Consider the following 19,312-nt stretch of genomic DNA (forward strand, 5'->3'; position numbering starts at 1 on the left):
TTTCCCCCCTTTTGCTACTTCTCTGCCTTGTTAGGTAATAATAACACTTAAGGCATGTTTCATATGTGCAGCTCTGGAGGTCAGGCTCACTAAATTGGAGACCAAATTTTGTACAGATAAGAAAATGTACAGAGATATGTACGTGTGTGTGTGTGTGTGTGTGTGTGTGTGTGTGTGTGTGTGTGCTAGATAGACTTCAGCAGACAATCAAGGACAGAGCTGGCCCAGACGCCTGTCTGCTTGCCTTTTCTCCAGTTTTGATCATCACGTGCTGTCTACGTGAGGAAGCACACACAGACCAGAGTGTGGTAGAACCTCCTTAAAAGAGTCCTGTTTGTCCCAAATGATCTCAGCCACTGTAGCAGGTGAAGACAACTTAGACCCTATTTGTAAAGTGCATTTGTATTCGTGCACCAATCCAGTTTGTTATTGAGGTGAACACCCAGGTATTTGTACTCCTCCAATATTTCAATGTCCAAACCCTGGATGTTCACTGGTGTAATATGGGGTGACTTCTTGCTGAAGTCAATCACCAGCTCCATCTTGCTGGCGTTGATGCGAAGATGCTTCTGTTCACACCAGCTGACTCGATTGATGCCCCCCCCCCCCCCCCCCCCCCCCCCCCTTTATTCCAGTTCGTTTCCCTCCGACCCCCGACACCATGATGACGGTGTCATCTGAGAACTTCTGGATATGGCAAATGACCGTGTTATAACTGAAGTCCGCAGTGTACGGGGTGAAGAGGAAAGACAGCAAGTATTCGCGCTGTCCCAAGCATTTAAGGATCATGAAAAATCTGTGGTTATCAGCTGCATTTATCTAATATTAAATCACTCTATTTTTCGATTTTTCATTATATTTTTCTGTTTATGTTGTATAGGCTATATGCAGGGTTCCTTAATTTTTACTATTATTATTTTTAATAAAATGCAACTCTGGAACTGCCGAATGCTTTCTGATTTATACACCATTTCTTTTTACTGTATACTAACAGTATGTTAAGACCAAGAGACTTGATAGGGCTCTATAAAGGTTGCAGACTTTACTTCAGAATATATGCAAACTCAAAGTGTCACCTAAAGAAAATCAAGAGTATTTCAAATATCTACAGCTTCCTTCAACAAACTGACAGAGATTTACACTTAAAAGGTTTGAAGCTGAAGCCCCGGCATGTGTCAAAAGAAAAATCAACACTCTGCTTCAGAAACACCGACGCTTGGTTCGGCTGAACAACGTCACGTGATCAATGACTTCCGAAGCTTCGTGCGGCGCGTCACTGATTCTGTACCTGGTTCAATGGTTTAAAAGAAACGGAGTCAATGGCGAGGTTTATGCTGTGTTCTAGTGGTGATTTTGTGCGAGTGGTGGCGAACGTGTGCGACATAATTAGAGACACGGAGCCAAGAAGAGGGGACGCTCTCCCTATTCCTACGTAAACGGCTACCAAACAGCCATCATAATTCGCCATACAATGAACAGGACAAATAAAGAATTGACAATGACTAATTAATATTGTACTGAACACACGCTCTTTTCTGGAATATTCTCACTTATTTATAATCACCTCTGTTAATCCTTGATATTTATAATTAAGTGATCTGTATATATTAGTGCTATTTCTTAAATGTGTAAAATCTGTAACATAAGGTAGCCTACTGTTTGGAGTTTAGTCTGTTACTGTTACTATTTTTACCATTTCTTCTTGGAGCAACTGTAATCCACATTATTTCTTTAAGGATTAATAACGTATTCTGATTCTGATTGTTTCAGGATGACCTGATCCAATGACACATGTGCTTACCTGAATCTTTTGCTCGTTTCTCCTCCTCTTCTTTTCTCTTTTTTCTAAACTGAGCACCTGATGGATTTGAACTTCTCTTGGTCACTCCAGTATGAACACCCTCCATCCCCCAACCCGAGGATCACCACAACATAACCTAACAGACCTACACCTTAGTTCACAGATTTGCTTTAGGGTTTATTTTTGAGATTTCGTACAACCCAGGGTTCAAATTATGAATCCATAATGGGCTTGGATTTACATCATTATGAATGAAATGTGCTCTATTTGGAAGCAGCCGGCCCCCCTCCCCTTTCGACGGGTTGTGTGTGAGACTTTAAATCATCAAACTGTAAATTATAAATTTTAAATTGTTATTGATCCCTTTACCCGAAGTCCTAAAGTGTATATTTATTTTCTTACTCTTCTTATATTTATTGTTTGTTTACGTGCACTGCTGTACTGTATGTAGCGGAGATGACAATAAAGTTTATGTTGACTTCAGCAGCAAGCAGGCACACCGAGGGCTTTCGCGCTCACTTTTCGCGTATAGAATTTTGAAAAAACATCTGTGCAAATTATAAGTCTATATCATGATGTCTGGTGTTTTCATGTTTGTTGGTTTGTTTTAATTTTGTTTCATTTTGCGAGTTGGTTATTAGATGCTGCTCCAGCCAGCCAGAGAATCCCCCGCCGCCCCGCCCTCTCCTCCCTGTGCAGCAAGCAGCAGGCGCACCTCGCAAACGGAGAGCACCCTTACTCCCAGCAAACCCAATCGGTGCCTACGACATTCCCGATATGCGCTGGCATGATGTCGGGGCAGCATGAGTACGAGTAATTTTATTTTTATTTTTTTGCCGATGCTCGTGATGCCGCCCCCCACCATGATGCCGCCCGTGTCGCCCGTATCAAAAACCGCTACTGACGATACATATAGTTATAATTATAGAAGTTATAGCATATTATATAAAATTAGTTATTATTAGAATAGACATAACATAATTTGGATATCACATGATATCAAACAGAAGCTGTCAGCTCTGTAATGTGGGCAATCAATAATAAAGCAGTTCATTATTGCTGTAGATTCGAGCGGCTCTTCATATTTTTGGCCACCAGATGTCACTAAACACGACTGTGTGTGAAAAGCTTCAAGTAATGAACAGTTTTTCAACATAAGTGCTAATGCTTCAGATAGCTTCATTTGGCCATTGCTATTGAAAATCTTTGCCGGGAGAGGGAGCGTGAAGCTGGGCGATTAATCCAGTGAGTGTGATCCGGTGTCCGAGTGGCGGAAGCAGAGGGCTGTAGCACAAAGAAGAAAAGGTAAGTACATAGACTTGGGAGCACATGAGTCGTAAGAGCCTGTTACCATTAACCTTACGAGGACAAGCTCATGAAGATTAATGCATAGACATTGATTAAACCAGACAAAGAACACAAACATACGCGATGAAAATCAGCTTGCTATTTGTATGAGTGTTAAAATGGTGTGAATGTTTAATAAAATACACTTAGAGCTTGAAGATGAGGAATAACTCAAAGAAGCTATATGACAGAGGGAGTGAGTTATGGAAAAAAGAAAAGAAAAGGGATTAAAGTAGTTTTTATAAGGGTGACTTGGGAGTACTCTTGTATTGATTGATCAAAGCAAGTGATTAGTATAGAAAGAAAATGAAAGTAATTCAATAATGTGGTAATGTTTAAACATGTATTTCTTTTGTTACGGCAACTTCTTGAGATATGACTCAGTATGCAAATTAGCTGGAGTGAGTGGTGACGGAGAAGCTTTCTGTGTGTGTGTGTGACAAATTTTCGGGAGAGGAAGCATAGCAGACTGTTCAGAAGTGCAGCTTTGGATAGGAAATCTATAGTTTAGTGATGATACGTTGTTGTATTGGGTTTATATCTTATGCTGAATCTAAGTATGTTAAAGTGCATAAAGGGGGCGATTGTTGTGTGCAAATTGTGTGGTTTTAACAAGATTTTCGGTGTATTGAGGAGGTGAAATTATGTCAGTTGACCTGGGAGTGTTAGGACTCTGGTGGCAAAACCTTTGTGTGTTTAAGATTTTTGAGGTTGTTGTGGTGATGGGTTGATTCAGTCAGTTAGGTTTGTGTTGTTTTTGTTTTTTTTATTTTTTAATAGAGGGAGTTTTAGTAAACATGGACATGTCTAGAATTGGGCCCATTATTTTTGTAACAGTGCACTTATAGAAAACCTGTCAGGTGTTTTTTGTTTTTTTTTGTTTTGTTTTGTGTTTTGATGAGCTAATAATCAGCTCTCTTTTTCTCATTTTTGTTCTAAGCAGGCCTGCAACAGTGAATAACAGCGCTGATAAATTCTCGGGAGAGCAAATATAAGGTGGGCTTTCCAGATTACAACTGGCTGAGGAGAAGGCTACCTGTGGGGACCTAATCAGGTTGTAAGTCCCTGTCTAAAAGGATTGTAGCGATTCAATCCAGTCCAAAAGCATAAAGAACTATTTTCTTAAAAAAGAAAATAAGACAAATGAATGAGCTCATTTTGCTGAGATTGGAGAATCTGATTACTTGCGCGGGAGTCTCCACTATCAGCAAAAACCTGGTGTGAATGTGTGTGAGTGAATTTGTGTGACTGGATCAAAGTTGGGATGACTAACTTTTTTAATTTTCTAAGCTTGGGTGAAGCATTTTTAGTTAAGCATTTTTAGTTTGACACATTATATGTGTCAAAAAAGGGGGAATTTAAGGTTTGAAATAGGTTTTAGGATCATTTTATGACTTTTGGGTTTTTTTGATAATCTAGATATGGTAAAACTGAGGCAGAAATTGTTATTTTTATGTTAAGGTTAGAGGATTAAAGTGAACTGAATCCTGTTTAGAAGATAAAATGCCGGTGTTTATAAGAAGCAGCGTACAAAACTTTAAGGGAAACTGTGGGAATAAAAGAAAAGATATGGGGAAACTAGTGAAGATTGTAGGAGTAGAAAATGTTTGATTTCTTTTTTGATTTCTAGAAGAAGTGGTTATAATGTAGGCTTACACATACAGATATTACATAGATTTATTTTTAGGATAGAGGAGAGAGCTTATACGTAGAAATGATTTTTACACATTGCATTTTGTGCTAATTAAAGAGTTGTGGCTCAGTCTATTGAAGGTTAGAAGCTTCACCGAGCGCGACGTCTTGGTTGATATATTGGGGGAGACTTGGAGCATAAAGGGGTGCACATGCTTACAAACACATAGAATCCATAAACCTGAAATTCATTTAGCTTATAACTGAATCTGGCTGAAAGAGGAGAAACTTGTTGATACAATTCGTGCCATTAACAAAAGGGGGCCACTGTAGAAGTTAACTCTAGTTTATAGAGGAGCAAAATGAGATAAAGATGCTATATCAACAACAGGTTATAACACAGGAAATATGAGTTTTAAAATGAAGTTAGTGTTAACACACAGAGGTTGTTTTTGGGCAGCGTTTAGCTATGATGAAATTTATGCATGAGTAATTGCTTATATGCTGAAACTTAATTGATTAAAATGGTTGTTCTCTTTTTGATCTTTTAGTAGAATAGGCGCTTATAATGATTTTCTTGTGATTTCTTGTGAAAGGTGACTTTTAGGTCAGAGTGGAGGCGCTTGCAGCAGCGACAGTTTTGTGTACAGGATGTTGATGATCAGATAGGGGAGAATAGAGCGAGCAACAGGAAACATATGCAGGGACGTGAAAGCAACGCTTTAAGAGTGTTAAAATGATGATTACTGAGATGAGTAACGTTGAAGAATATGTAGAAATAATAGTTAATAAGTCAAAACATAATTAGGATCATGCTTTTGATTAAAGAGTCCCAGACATAATAGGTTGAACCAAGTTTGAATAAAGAGAACAATTGATGAACATGATAAGTTAGGGAGGCGTAGGAAAAGGTGTTTTGTTCCTTTGCAGGACATCTCGGCTACCACAGGGGGTGAGGATCCTGGAGGCCCGAGACCTGAAGGACCACAAGAGAGGGACCCAGAAAAACCTAATCTCGTGCATGGACTGTTCTTAAGGGGGAGCTGACGTTTATTACTGGACCATCTAGATGAGATGATGTTGTTATATGATTTGCTGAAGCCACAAGACTGCTAGAGAGGGTCAGAGCAATGACACAAATAAGTGTGGTGACCCTATTTCTTAAGGAAAGAGGGTCACCAAGAGAGGGAATGTGAGCAATTAGAAATTATTTTACTGCTATTGTTAATAATCATCATCATCATTACCATTGCATTAATAACATAATCTACAGTATTGATATTGTATTCAGATGTTTAAACATATTGGTACCCAATTAGCCTTTACTACAGGTGCAGTTATAACCACTCTAAACTGTTGAGTTGAATCTATAATCTAAATGCTTTTGAATGCTTGTTATAATCTTAAATGTGTATGTGCTGGCCTTCTGTCTGGTGGAAAAGGTTACAAGGTGAAACTGAGTGCAGTTCATGATGCTGACACAAACACACAGTAGACTTTATCTCATTTATAGGTGAGAGGTTAATCATGTTTGCCTGTAACTCTAAAATTGTCTCTGTGAAAGAGGAATAGTTTCTAGCTGTCTCTGCAAACAGAGGAACAGTTTGGTTTTCCAGACGGGAAGTGAAAGTCAGATGACAGGAAGCATCTGTTGTGGAGACGGAGACAATGTTATTATAAACTGTCTTAAGTCATTGTGGTTTTGAAACCTATGTATGAACTGTATCTGAGTGACGTTTAGGGGTGTAGTAAATTTAAGCCCAGAAGGTATAAAACACCTGCTTATGCTCTGTAAATTGGGGATCGGCGCTGTCTGCGTACAGCGGGCGATCTTCCCACGCGTGTGCATTAAAATCATCGTTTGACTCCACCCGGCCGGACCAGTGTTGTTATTATGGAAGTTTATTACCTCCTCTATCCCTCCTCAATATTGAACCTTAACACTACCTAGGTAAGCTGACAAAGAGACAGCAAAACTGGTCTTAAATACCCTCAGTAGATTGCCCCAGATTAGCTCCAGGTCAGTTGGACATCTGAGGAGGTCACAGCTCCGCCCAGAGGCGGACATCGGAGAATATGGAACTCAGTGGTACCAGCAGCGCACCCGGACCATGACAACAGTTTCAGTAAGCGGACTCTAAATTTCTTAGTAAATTACTTCATCATCTGTAAAAAGTGAAAATCCCAACCCATTTTCTTATTTCCTTAAATACGAGCTCACCTTACTTATTTATAGTGTTTATTACTCCAGACAGGTCAGTCCCCCCTCATCCATCTATAGCATGCTTCGACCCAGATTACAGATATGGTGATAAATCCTTCTCTCCACATTATAATAATTGTTTTTTGTTTGTTTGTTAAAAAAAAACAGGGTCTGAATGTCCTCTGTTCACTTTTAATCTCATGCTTTGAACATCACCATCCTTTAAATAGCCGACTTCTGGTAGGATCACGTGGTCAAGTGGAAGGTGCCCTTTTTTTATGTGTGACGTGACTGTACAGACTTCAAAAACGCTGGGACGTCGAAGCGCTAACTTTGCCTCGATACATGAAAAGACGTCAACAAAACGTTTAAAATGTTTGTTATCATTACTGCAATAAACACGAGTACGTCAGCGAAGAGTTTGGAGTCATATTAGCACTGTCACCCACACAGCAAATGTTGCTTCTTCTTTTTTAACCTTCTGACTTCCGTCATTTCCCTAGGTCCCCTGAACGTACCTCCCCATATAGCGGACATAATTCAACTGGTAAGGAGCCAAGAATGAGCTCAGACATTCAGGATGACTTTTCTGCTAAACGTGTCGTATTCTTCCGGCAGTATCCACTCTAAGGCGGCGAAGATTTGACTCCAAAGCGATCGGACAGCGTCTTACAGTCATCTGCTATTTATAGGAGCTCTTACTTATTATGTAAGCCGTTTCTTGTATCAAATTTAAATGTATTCATGCAGCAAAAATCCCCTTCCTGCCTCGCACAATGCTCTCATGTCTAGAGGCGTCATATATATTATGAATAGCTGTGTTCATGCATGATGCAACATCTGGGGAGCACATCCAGCTGTAAGCCGAGCACAAAGTACTGACTCTCTCTCTCTCTGTGTCTATCCATCTTTCCGTCTGTCCACCTGACTGCAGTCTGCATACAGTGCCACACTGCTGCTGCTGCTGCTGTCGTCTGATACAAGCGAGTGGGAGGCACAGCTTCCTCTGTTTTCCCTCAAAAAAATGAACAGACATCTTATTGGAGCAGCTGCTGAAGGGGTGGATTTGGCTTCCAGTCTCCTGCATTGCACAATCTTTTCCCTCAGCTCGGACAGATAAAGAAGACAAAAGAAAGGAGTACTGGAAGGGGAGGCGGACTGGGAGCGGAGGGGATATATATGTATGTATCCATAAAGGAAAAGACTAGGAAGAGCCACAGTGAGGTGAAGGGGGTGTGAAAGAAAACAGATTACAAAAAAAGAAGGACGGGAGAGGTTTAAGTACGAGGACATGAAGAGAGGAAGGGGCAGGGGCAGGAAACTGAAGATAGAGTGACTACACTGCAGCAGAATGAGGGTTAGAGTGAAAGCAAGAGCTGGGAAGCATTTGAGCTCCGCATCCGTGGCTTTCTGAAGAGGCACGAAAAAGGAAGGCACCGTGGAGGTGAGACGGAGACGGAGGAGGGGGGCTGAGGAGGAGGAAGCCAGAGGTTCTACACACAAGATGGCTGCTGTGTCCTCTGCCTCTGACACCGGTAAGTGGCTTTTTAATATTTTGCCGGACACCTCACAGCGAGCTCGACATCATCACCTTTACTTTAACAGCAGAATCCTTTTTCAAACGTCGGCTGGAGGCGGAAACTGTTGCTCGTGTCAACTTCTGTGATTGGTGGCATACATGGAAAGTCAGTGAGCATCATTAATCAATAAACTTCTCTCTGCATCTCATACTCTCCTCCATCTCCTCCTCCTCATGGAGCATGCATCACTCCTCTGAGCATCTTCTGGATATTCAAATACTTCTCTGATGCCTTTGAAAAAAAGAAGAATCGAAACTCAGTGCGTCATGTTTCGAGTGGTGTGTTTGCCTCTGTTTTTCTGAAATCTGAGGACAGATGAAAAGATGAGGGATGCTGGGAGATCGGCCAAAGCGGGTCAGAGACGCGAATGAACGAGAAGCCAGGGAAAGAGACGAGGTATAAGGTAGCAAGCTTCTCAGATAAGATGAGAGCAGAGAGGGAATGGAAGGAGGGAGGCCAGGAAAGAAGGGGGGAATGTAGAATTGCGTTGCAGTGTGAAGGATGCAGAGGTGCAGTCATCTCCAAAACACAGTAGGACGACTGAATAGTGGGTTTAAACAAATTAAGATCCAAAATCTATTCAGACAGAATGTTAAAAGTACTTCTACCTAGGTTTGATCCCTGGCTCCTTCACCTTTGGACCAGATGCTGAACCCCGAGTTGCCTCTGATGCATCCATCAGATTATGGCTGTTTCTCAATAATCGAGTACGCTAGTCCGTACTCGATAGTCCATATTTCGTAAGTTCACACAGGAGTTCGGACTTCCCGAGAACGCGAGAGAGACATCGCAGCACCAGAGCTTTCGCTGCCATCCCCTTTTAATTTAAATGCGATTAATATTTGCAATGAAAATTACACGTGATCTGGTAGATTTCTTTAAGAAAAAAAGGTAATTTATAAAAGTATTTTAAGCACTTTGGCAAAATTCGCTTTTACATATGAAACGACCTGTGTGTGTGAATGTCCGATTATAAAAAAGCACTTGTGTGTGTGAATGGGGCGTTTTAAGTGCTCAAATTGAGTAGAGAAGCACCGTTCTGATGTCACTGTGTTACAACAGGAGACCCCCGGGGCCGCCATCCCCCAGAGCGCAGATTGCTGCTCCTCGGGGGTCCACGGTCCGGTAAGACCTCCACTGCCAACAGCATCCTGGGAGATGAAGTCTTTGATGGTGGGACGGAGACTACACACAGCAACGTGGGCCACACTGAGATCTACGGCCGCCGCGTCACCGTAGTCGACACCCCGCCGTGGGCCATCCCCGCCAACCCGGGCGACGACGCCCAAGCTGACAACAACGACAACGCGGGGGCCGAGTCAGACAGCCCACACCGACCGCCGCCGAGCCTGGACAGCGAGGGCCCGTGCATGGGTGCCATTCTCTGCCCTCCGGGGCCGCACGCTATCCTTCTGGTGGTGTCGGTCACCCAGCCCTTTGCCGAGACTGAGCGGAGGGCTGCGGAGGAGCAGCTCGGCGCCCTTGGGGGAGGGACCTGGAGGTACTCCATGGTCCTGTTCACCGGGATAGACAAGCTGCCCAAGGGGGTTTTTATTGAGGAGCACATAGCAAACACCGGAGAGGCCCTGCAATGGCTGGTGGAGAGATGTGGAAGCAGGTATAACGTCAGTTTGCTATCTTCCTGTTTTCCCCAGTGTCTCCTCTGGTTTCTCAAAAGATACTCAATGTTTAGACTGTGCAGCAGGAGTTTGATAGATAACCAAAAGGGAAACGGCTGCAGATGTTGTGCTTCAAACCTGATTTACGCTGAACATGCTGCCTATGGAAAAAACAGTTGTGCAAATCTGATAACATCTCCAGCAGTATCATTTCAGTCAACTTTGGCTGCAAGCTTCAATAACAATAAAACTGAGTGTATGAAGCTTCAGGGTGGATTAGTCACTACTTCAGGGTGGATTTTTAAGCAGGAAGAATGCTTAACTCTCCACATAAATGAGTGCCACGCTAAAACGTCTGCATTTGTTCACACTGGATTGCTTAGTTGGTGTTAAACATCAAACTGGCAGCACCAGAGACTGCTTAGCTTATAGTGAATGTAAGGTTCAAGATCTAAAGGTTCCCGATTTTCAGTTCAGTTTTGTCACCAACCAACAGCAACGCTGTCAGTAAGGCAACAATTCTGACATTTTTGAAAACTGTGGAAAGTTTCTTTCAGGGCAAAAGGAAACTGTATGCTGCAGTTGTTATGTAGTTCTAAATAAATTTAATGTCATGCCCCTTTTAAAGCTGGTTTCCCCCCTGCAGGTACCACGCCTTTGATAACACTCGAAAAGAAACAGAAGAAAACACACAAGTACCCGAGCTGATGGAAAAAGTGGAGGAAATGATCACTGACAACCAAGGTTTGGCAGGATTTATTAAAGTAAAGACCATGTAAAGTTCATGAGTTGAGAAGCGTTTTAATTCAAGTTTTAATTAAAAACAGTAGGGAAACATCTCAAATGCTGGAAATGAAACACGTTTATGTTTTGTTTTTTCATGAATTTATATTAATGTTAAAGCCAGCGACACAAATAAAAGACGACACCGATTATTTCACCAGTATCCTGTGGTGTTTATGTTTGAGGAAGGAACTGCCGTCGTTTTATTGTTCAGAGTTTCCTTTGTTGTATTTTGCTCACAATACCACAAATGTTTGTGGTCAGAACTGCAGTCGGGTTCATTTAACACCGGTCTCTGCCAGCAGCATTCTGGGATGTTGCTGAAAATAAACATGGACTTCCCATGAAAATGCTTGAATGGCTTTATATGTGGCTTCAAACCCTGGATATAATCGTAACAGAGCCAGATGTGCAATGTGCATTAATATTCCCCTCCTCCTCACTCATGCTTGTTTATTTAATGTGTATTAAGAGCTGACACACAACAGTTCGGTGAATAATTTATGGGTGCTTTCATGCAGGATGGTACTTTGAGGTGAATGAGCTGATTTTGCTGGAGGAAGAACAAGCCCGGAGAGCTCTGGAGGAAGAAAGGATGAGGATGGAGGAGCACGCTCGACAGAGGGAGCAGATGATCGGAGGACCTCCCAGAGGTACGAGCGTTTGTGTGTGCTGAAGTGTGTAATTGAGTGAGTCATGTGGTGAAGGAGAGTTGAATTCACATGTGTCACGATTCTACCCTAGGGAAAACAACCCCCCCACCACCCCCACCCCACGAAATGGTGTTGTAGCGAATTGCTTACTCATTCCTGTTGAGCTTGCGTTGCTTTTTATTCAGAGTGTTTTCACTCTCTCCGCTTTGTTTATCTGACTACTCTTCTATTTCTCATCCTCGTCATTCCGTTTAGAACTGAGGTTGCTGTTGCTGGGTTGGAAGGGTGTTGGAAAAAGCTCTGTGGGGAACTGCATCCTGGGCCGCCGCTACTTTGAATCAGGACAAGAGACAGAGCTGTGCCTCAGGCGGCAGGCGCTCGTGTCTGGTCGTCGGGTCACTATTGTAGACACGCCGGGCTGGGACTGGTTCTCGGTGAGGCGAACCCCTAAGCGAATCCGCCAGGAGTCCCAGCGCGGGGCTGCCCTCCTGCGGCCCGGACCCCACACCCTTCTGCTGGTCCTCCCCGTCGTCTCGTCCCTCACCGCCAGGAAGCGGCGAACGCTTGTGGCGCACATAGAGACTCTGTTTGGCGACAGCGCGTGCCTCCACACCATGGTGCTGTTCAGCTGTGGTGACTGGCTGGGACGCACGCCCATTGAGGAGCACATCCTCAGAGGCGGACGCGAGTTGCAGAGACTGTTGGAATACAGTGGGAACTATTACCACGTACTGGACAGTAAGACGCCTGGCAAAGACAGGAGTGTGTCGGTCCTGCTGGATAAGATTGAAGAGATGATCAGAGAGAACGGCGACAAGGCCTTCCTTCCCATACAGACAGAGTGGTGTAAGTCCTTTTTTTCTATATATTTTGCAACGATAGCTTATGTTCAATGGCTTTTGTCTCGTGTTGCAGTTGAAAAACACATATGTACACAGCTGATCTGCTTATGAAAATTATGCACACTAATCAAATGATGTTGCATTTGACAGTGAGCGAGGAGAGCTCCTACTCCTCTGACAACACCGAACCAGAGGACGACTGCCGGGGATGCCAGCTACAGTGACACAATCAAACTAAAGGGAAAAGTCTTTTTCCTCCTTGTGAGCCTTTTAACGGGGCATGAACATCACCTCATAAAACTAAAACCTCATTGAGATATTCCTCTCTAACTCTCAAGAGTTTCAGGGACAACAAAGGGTTCAGATGAGTAGGTCTGGAGAGTGAGACATTTAAGACGAGCTCCTCGTGCCGAACAGCAGGAGAGATGTCCTGCTTCGAGCGACCTGAGCTCAAAAACACACCCCGAGCCTGCGAGCATGTCCACAGAAGTCAGCTGCTGCTAATCTTTGTAAATCTTTATTCCGTCCGCACTGATCAACTTTGTATTACGTGTTGCAAAAAAAGGGCAAAATCCAAACCAAAAAAGCTACACGTTTAAAAAAACAACAAAAAAACTGCAGTGTCCGGTCAGATTTGAGGGTGGGATCACATGTGTCATTAGCAAGTTTTGGAAGATTGTTCCCTCTGATGTCAATCAGTTTGAATCAGAAAGGATTTACAAGCAAAAGAAAAAAGCTCAAGTGAAAGCAAGCTACTTAATACCAAATCCAAACATGGACAAAGTGTGCTGGAAATGCACGCACAACCTTCAGATGTTAAAAACAGGAGGTAACGCTTGTCTCTCACATTAGTGAGACTGAAATGATCTCCGTTAAAAATGCATTCGTCTCTGCTGCTCAGGGAGTCTGAGTTGGATTAATTTAAAAAGGGGCAAAATCTGGCACAGCCACAGAGACGCAGATTAATGTTGATTGCTTAAGTGTGGACGTGTGTCACATGTTAATCCAAATTTGGGCCTTTCTCCGAGTGTTTGTTTTAGTTTACCGGGAGCTTAAAGGGAGTGAGTCTTTAAGAACCAACTAAAAAGCGTAAGTCATTTTTATCACACCTCTGCATTCATGCACAAGAGGAGCTGGGAAGACAGTTTAAAGAAGGCTATGTCGAAACTTAGCGCAGCCTCAGATCCCCGTGGAGCACCCGGGCCAGCTCTGCTTGGCTGCTTATGGTCATGCACTCAGTGCGTGTATTGACAAGGCAGATTCAGCTACGTGCCTCAGCATCAAAGCGAGACAGCAGGAGCACACCCTGCAGCAGTAGCAGCAGGGCAGTATCCTATAGGCTACATCAAGCTTTCGCATGCTACAGAAACAGCATAACCTCATGAACCACTCAAGCTCTCATAGGGCTCTTAATACCTTGTAACTTTTTCTACATCCTTGAGCTATCAAACATCAGTAGTTTAAAAAAAAAAACATATATATATAAATATATACAGCCATCAGAGGCATGTTAAGACAAAGCATGTGGGAAAATGAGTGCCTATAGAGCTGAAGGCAACCTCACTTCGTTCTTCTTGCTTGAATAAGCAATTTCTTTGGTATCACATCACATCCTTCTACCTTTACAACTGCAAAAAAAAGAAAAGAAGAAAAAGGAGGGGATAAAATAGAATTCACCCTCTGAAATAAAAACAAATACATAATATGTGACCGATAGCACTGCCATGCTGTAAAATGGAATTTTCTACAAATGATGTAGCCTGTAAATGAATCCGCAGCACTGCTCCCTCTCAACGCTTCAGCAACCTCTGTGCTTCATCTAGCCACATAGGCCACTGGCAGCACTTAAGTGTGACACGCATGACTTTCACATTTTAATACGAGGACATCCCGCGAGTCCCAAACCACCTCAGTATATCAAAAAAGTGTAGTAAACAGTGTAAAATGATGTACCATTTTAGGCTCTTAGTGAAGCATTTTTGCACTGTGTAAGTTCTACCACTTTACTGTAGCCAAAGTGACGTCCCTTTCTGTGGTCCCTCTTTATGTGGAGATTGCAACATCAGTACTTTGTTCATCCTGAGACAATGATAATAAAAGATATGGATATATTGTTGTGTATTTTTGGCTTTCGTCTTATTATTTAACTGTCATTTCAATTTGAATGCAATTCCTGTCTTTGAAGACAAAAGATCTCACTGTTTTACCTCTGAGAGGATCTGGTAGTGTGGTGATAGCATCACTAGGTGGCAGTGTAGTAAGCAAAATACTGCATGTGAAAATGAAGGCAGATAAAAATGAGCTCTGGAACGGTTTGTTTCAACTTGAGTAATAGTTGCATTACTGGGAAAGGAGATTATTCCAAAAATAATGCAAAAAATGTAATTTCAGATCTGTTTTGCATTGGCAGACAAAGAGAGCCTAATAATTCTTGCTTCACTCTTGAAAAATGAGGGCATTTACACAAAGTTAGCAAAGGTTTTTGCCTGTAAGGAATATTTTGCCTATTAGTGCTGAACTGCTGTGACTTTGGCGCTTGTCCAGAGAGGTATGGTAAATAGTCCCTGAGCTATCTGGAAACGAGCCCAGGCCAATTACAGAGCGCACACCTAGGTCCCGTCGTAGGATGAATGCACACATTTCTGTTGGGTAACATTATTCGAGTTGTGCCTAGGTCAGCACCAGTCAGCACTCTCACTTTTTTCTCCCACTCTCCTGTACACTAACACAAATAAAATATGCTCAATTACATGACCAGCATAAACTTTTGAACCACCTTAATGAGCTGCAGAGGGACTGAACATACTATTACATCTTTTGGGGTTGTATCATTAAGAGTATCCAGTGTAGAAAAATCTGCCCAATCAAACGTGTTGTTATCCACTGGGAAATAAAGCAGCATCCAGATGTTTTTCAGGGTTTTTTTGTGAATGCGAACTGTCTTACCGTGTACTTATAAATAGAATTAACTTCACATGACTGTCACTTGAATAATCATGCGTTTGACAACATGACCATCAGGTGGGCCCCATTATCTTCAGTTCTGCTTCAGAGAAAACCCTGAGATAGCTACCAGCCTTGTTTGGAGTTAGATAACAGATAAAGCTCATATTTGTAGTATTCATCCACATTACTTTCATGCTTCTGACTCAGGTCAAACTCATTAAACACTAACGAAGGAATTCTCAGAAACCAACACCAGTTCCTACTCAACATCTGGTTTATGTTAAAGCATTCTCTTGTCAACATCATGCAAAAAGAAAAACTGCCACAATTCATTTAAGCACTTTATTACTCTTTATTGAGAGAATACATGTAGTCTGGTTGTGATATAATATAGACAAGTTGAAAGGTTAAAAAGTCAGTTCCTAGGTTACCAAGGTCCAAATATATGCAAATACATACAATAAAATGTGTTTATACTGGGAGAAGATTACTTAATTTTCAACTACTTGCTTCTACTTCTAAGTAACTATTCAATATTTAATACGAGTGTTGGATACATAAAAGGTGATCATCTGACAAACACTTCTTTTCTTGTGCATCCTAGTCATGCAGTGCAGATGCAGCTTCAACTATACTGATATTCATTTTCAAAAAAATAAAACCCACTGAGCCCACTTTCTAGTTATCACTTCCTATCACGCATGATCAGTCACTGCTAGGTCCTGCCACTAGGGGTCAGCACTCAGACCCTTCTTGAGCCTTGCCATTCGAACTTCCTCCATCAGTTCTTTGAGATACTCGATCTCTCTGGCCATAGATTCGGCCTTCTCTGCCAGCTCTAGGTTCTTCCTCTCCAACAGCACGTGCTCGTCAGTGAGGGCGTCCTTCTCCGCTCTCTTCTTCTGTCTGTAACGCGTGGCAGCAGTTTTGTTCTGCTCCATCTTCTTCTGTTTTTTGTTTTTTGGAGGCCTCAAAGCTGCACGTTCAGGTCCACCTGCACCACGTGGGGACTTGACCTTGACACTGGTGGTGCTAGGAGAGGGCGGACTAGCTTTGTAATTTGGTTCCGGGTAGGGCCTGCTTCTGGAGGGTGTTTTTGGAGGGGAGGATGGTGGGGAGCAACAAATGACCTTTGACGTGGTGGCCGTGGTGATCCCGACTTCCTTTTTCGGGGCAAGCACGAGGACGATGCGAGTTGGTGAGAGTGAGAGTACAAGCTTTGGGACCTGAGGGACCACAGTGGCTACCACTGGCTTCACCTCACTCTCTGACACATCCACTTCACTGCCAAGGTCCAGGGTAAAGGTAGGGGAGGAAGGAGACTCTACTACGGGGGATTCAGGGTCTGGGGAAGTAGGCTCTGATTTGATTTCGAGCTCCTCTTGAGGCTCTGGGATACAAAGTGGAGAAGAAGGAACCTCCTGCCCATCGATGCAGGATTCAGGATCATCCACAGTGATGACAGCAGTATCTGAACAGACAGTGGAAGATGAAGTGGGCGGTGTACTTGAAAGAGAAGCAGAGGGAGGATCCATGAGCACAGAAGTTGAGAGAGCTGGCAGGGGGAGGGAGTCGAGCTCCATGGGGCAATCAAAGGAGGCCAGGAGGTCTTCTGGAGAGCTGTGAGACTCTTCAGCAGGACTGCAGGAGCCAATCAGTGAGTCCAGGTCAAGGTCACTAAGATCCACCTTCTCAGCCATCCAGTCCAAGTCAATGAGCGCATCCTCTGTGGAGGCAGAGCAAGCAAAACATGAATGAGCTATTAAATTATACTTCGTTACACTCTGACATCAAGTGTCTGAGCTTTTAGGTGTCACTAGATATTTGTGCTCAACAGTAAGTCGTTACCTTTGCCGTCACCTGAGAGCGCCTGGCTACACGTCAGCTGACCTGGGTGGGCCAATAAAGGGAAGAGCAGATCAGACTCCATCCCGACTTTGTCCCCATGGAGGAGGAGGGCCGGCGGAGAGGGAGGAGGGGAGTAGAAGGGCGGAGGAGAAGAGGAAGACGACAGCGATGAGGAGGTGAGGGGGGAAGCAGGTTCAGCATCCCCCTCCAAGCTTCCTCCTCCTTTCTGTTGTTCTTTGTCAGGGCAGAAAAACAGCGAGTCCATGGCGTCAGCCATGGGAGAGGAAGGCCCCCAGAGAAGGGCCTCCATGTCTTCCTGGCCAAACTGTGAGCTGGTCATCATCATGGTCATAGTGGCTGTTGTTGGTCACAAATGGGGAGCGTGACAATGCTAGGGTAGCTTCGAATTCTATTATGCTGTCGAATGCAGCAGTGCTGAGGGTTTCCAAGTAGGACCTGAAGACAGAAAGATGAACATATGCTTTTGAATGCCTGAACACCATTTTAGACAAACACACCCCCTACACATTTATTACAAAAAAGTAAGTTCCAAGTATAAACAAAATCATCCTGAGTCAAATTCTTTTCATTTTTACCAACACTGCCCCCAAGACTGCAATACCAGTGATCTATATCACGTGTTTCCGCGCAGCTCCCAGTCTTATGACTCTGACGTAAGTCTGGAGGTTAAAGAGTCCGTCTCCCTCCCCACAAAAAAACAAAACAGCTACACTTTTGTTCTCAGTCCGCCTACAGAGAGCCGCCATTTTGACACAAAGAGGAAACGAACCATTTTCTGAGTGCCACGTTGGCGCTCGGAGGCCGGCATGAGAACAAAAGTTTGATTAATCACAGTGTGAGAGAGGGTTTAGCGTTTTCACAGATACAATGTTACGAGCTTATTTGCGAAAACTGCGTCAAATGTTACAAATCGTGACAATAACACGTGTTGCGTCACTTCAGTTTTGTCGTCATTTGATTTAATATATTTTCAAACAAAGATGTTTAGCGTTCTATTAAATAACTGTATGGCGTATATATATATATATATATATATATATATATATTCACACTTTCTATACATTTAAAAAGATAACAGCAGACTCGTCAGACCGGCTCCCAGGCCACACGACAGCTGGTATGTTAAAAATAATACTTACGACATTTTTGCTGAATTAGAAGTGACTCAGTGCACTGGCTGGATGCACTGTTTTGTTGGCTGCTGCTGGGTCGCGGCACAATTTCACACTGCCATTTCGGCAAATAGCGCGGTGTCCAACAATGTCTGCTCGTTGTCTGTTCCGCAGGAGGGAAAATGGCGATAGTTGTGAGCAGTTCGCGATATAGAGCTGATGCAAGGAGTGGCAATATCCATCCGCCGTGCCCACATTATCAATCCGCGTCACACCCACTGTCTGCTGGCTGTCTGAAAAAGTAGTCACTGAAAATAAACTTCTGAAAGTGACGCAGTATTTATTAATACCACATCTTTCAATATATATATAAGCGTAACTGCCATTTATCTGTATAGATAGTGACTAACTGACTAATTGTTATAATAACATGTTTAGCAACAGCTTTATTATAAAAGTTCCTCTAACAACCCTGTAGGAAGGTTTTTTCAAAGAACTACTTTTGGGTGGTTAATTTTTTTTTAACAGAATTGAAAAGGATGAACTGTGCTGTTGTTACACAAGTGTCACTGGCATCCCTCCTATACCCATCAAAAAAGAATAAATAGTAACAAAAAAACAAAACAAATAAATAAAAACATCATTATGCCAGAGGGTGTGATTATAGAGTGTAATAACAGTCCTGACAGTTATTATAGTGTATGTGGGATTGGGTGAGGGTTGTTGGAGGCCACAGCTCAGTGGAAAAGCAGTTCCTCACTCTGTTTGTGCTAGATTGCATTAGTCTGTATCTGTGTGTCTATGTGGTTGCAAAAAAGTTCAGATAGATAGTGTTTGAGGTGTCTGAAATGATGCTGCTGACCTTCTTCCTCAGATGTTTGTTGTAAATATCTAGATGTGAGAGCTCCAACCATTCCACAGTGTT

At 43.0% G+C, this 19,312-nt stretch overlaps 2 protein-coding genes across 2 annotated transcripts; one reads left to right on the plus strand and one right to left on the minus strand.

Moving 5' to 3' along the window:
- Positions 1-7,386: 7,386 nt before the first annotated feature.
- LOC146520430 (GTPase IMAP family member 8) lies at positions 7,387-16,067 on the plus strand. The gene is made up of 8 exons (XM_085156783.1): positions 7,387-7,530; positions 7,602-7,692; positions 7,918-8,518; positions 9,626-10,181; positions 10,829-10,926; positions 11,487-11,618; positions 11,874-12,464; positions 12,611-16,067. The coding sequence occupies exons 3-8, from the start codon at positions 8,488-8,490 to the stop codon at positions 12,682-12,684; spliced, it is 1,482 nt and encodes a 493-aa protein (XP_085012909.1). The 5' UTR covers positions 7,387-7,530; positions 7,602-7,692; positions 7,918-8,487; the 3' UTR covers positions 12,685-16,067.
- Positions 15,735-18,594, minus strand: atf4b (activating transcription factor 4b). Its single transcript, XM_085156786.1, has 3 exons — positions 18,415-18,594; positions 17,255-17,710; positions 15,735-17,132 (listed from the first exon to the last, which is right to left on the minus strand). Exons 2-3 carry the CDS (start codon positions 17,604-17,606, stop codon positions 16,135-16,137), a joined length of 1,350 nt encoding a protein of 449 aa, XP_085012912.1. The 5' UTR covers positions 17,607-17,710; positions 18,415-18,594; the 3' UTR covers positions 15,735-16,134.
- Between the last annotated feature and the right edge of the window lie 718 nt (positions 18,595-19,312).

The sequence above is a fragment of the Neolamprologus multifasciatus genome, chromosome 4 (assembly GCF_963576455.1).
Source record: "Neolamprologus multifasciatus chromosome 4, fNeoMul1.2, whole genome shotgun sequence".
Lineage (NCBI taxonomy): Eukaryota > Metazoa > Chordata > Actinopteri > Cichliformes > Cichlidae > Neolamprologus > Neolamprologus multifasciatus.

What these genes read in the sequence shown, in the direction of transcription:
- LOC146520430 (XM_085156783.1), top strand. Translation starts at nt 8,488, where the DNA reads ATGGCTGCTGTGTCCTCTGCCTCTGACACCG. An exon ending in AATGATCACTGACAACCAAG is followed by an intron (nt 10,927 to 11,486) that starts GTTTGGCAGGAT and finishes GCTTTCATGCAG; the next exon opens with GATGGTACTTTGAGGTGAAT. An exon ending in GATCGGAGGACCTCCCAGAG is followed by an intron (nt 11,619 to 11,873) that starts GTACGAGCGTTT and finishes CATTCCGTTTAG; the next exon opens with AACTGAGGTTGCTGTTGCTG.
- atf4b (XM_085156786.1), bottom strand. Translation starts at nt 17,606, where the DNA reads ATGACCATGATGATGACCAGCTCACAGTTTGGCCAGGAAGACATGGAG. An exon ending in GCTCTCAGGTGACGGCAAAG is followed by an intron (nt 17,133 to 17,254) that starts GTAACGACTTAC and finishes CTGCCTCCACAG; the next exon opens with AGGATGCGCTCATTGACTTG.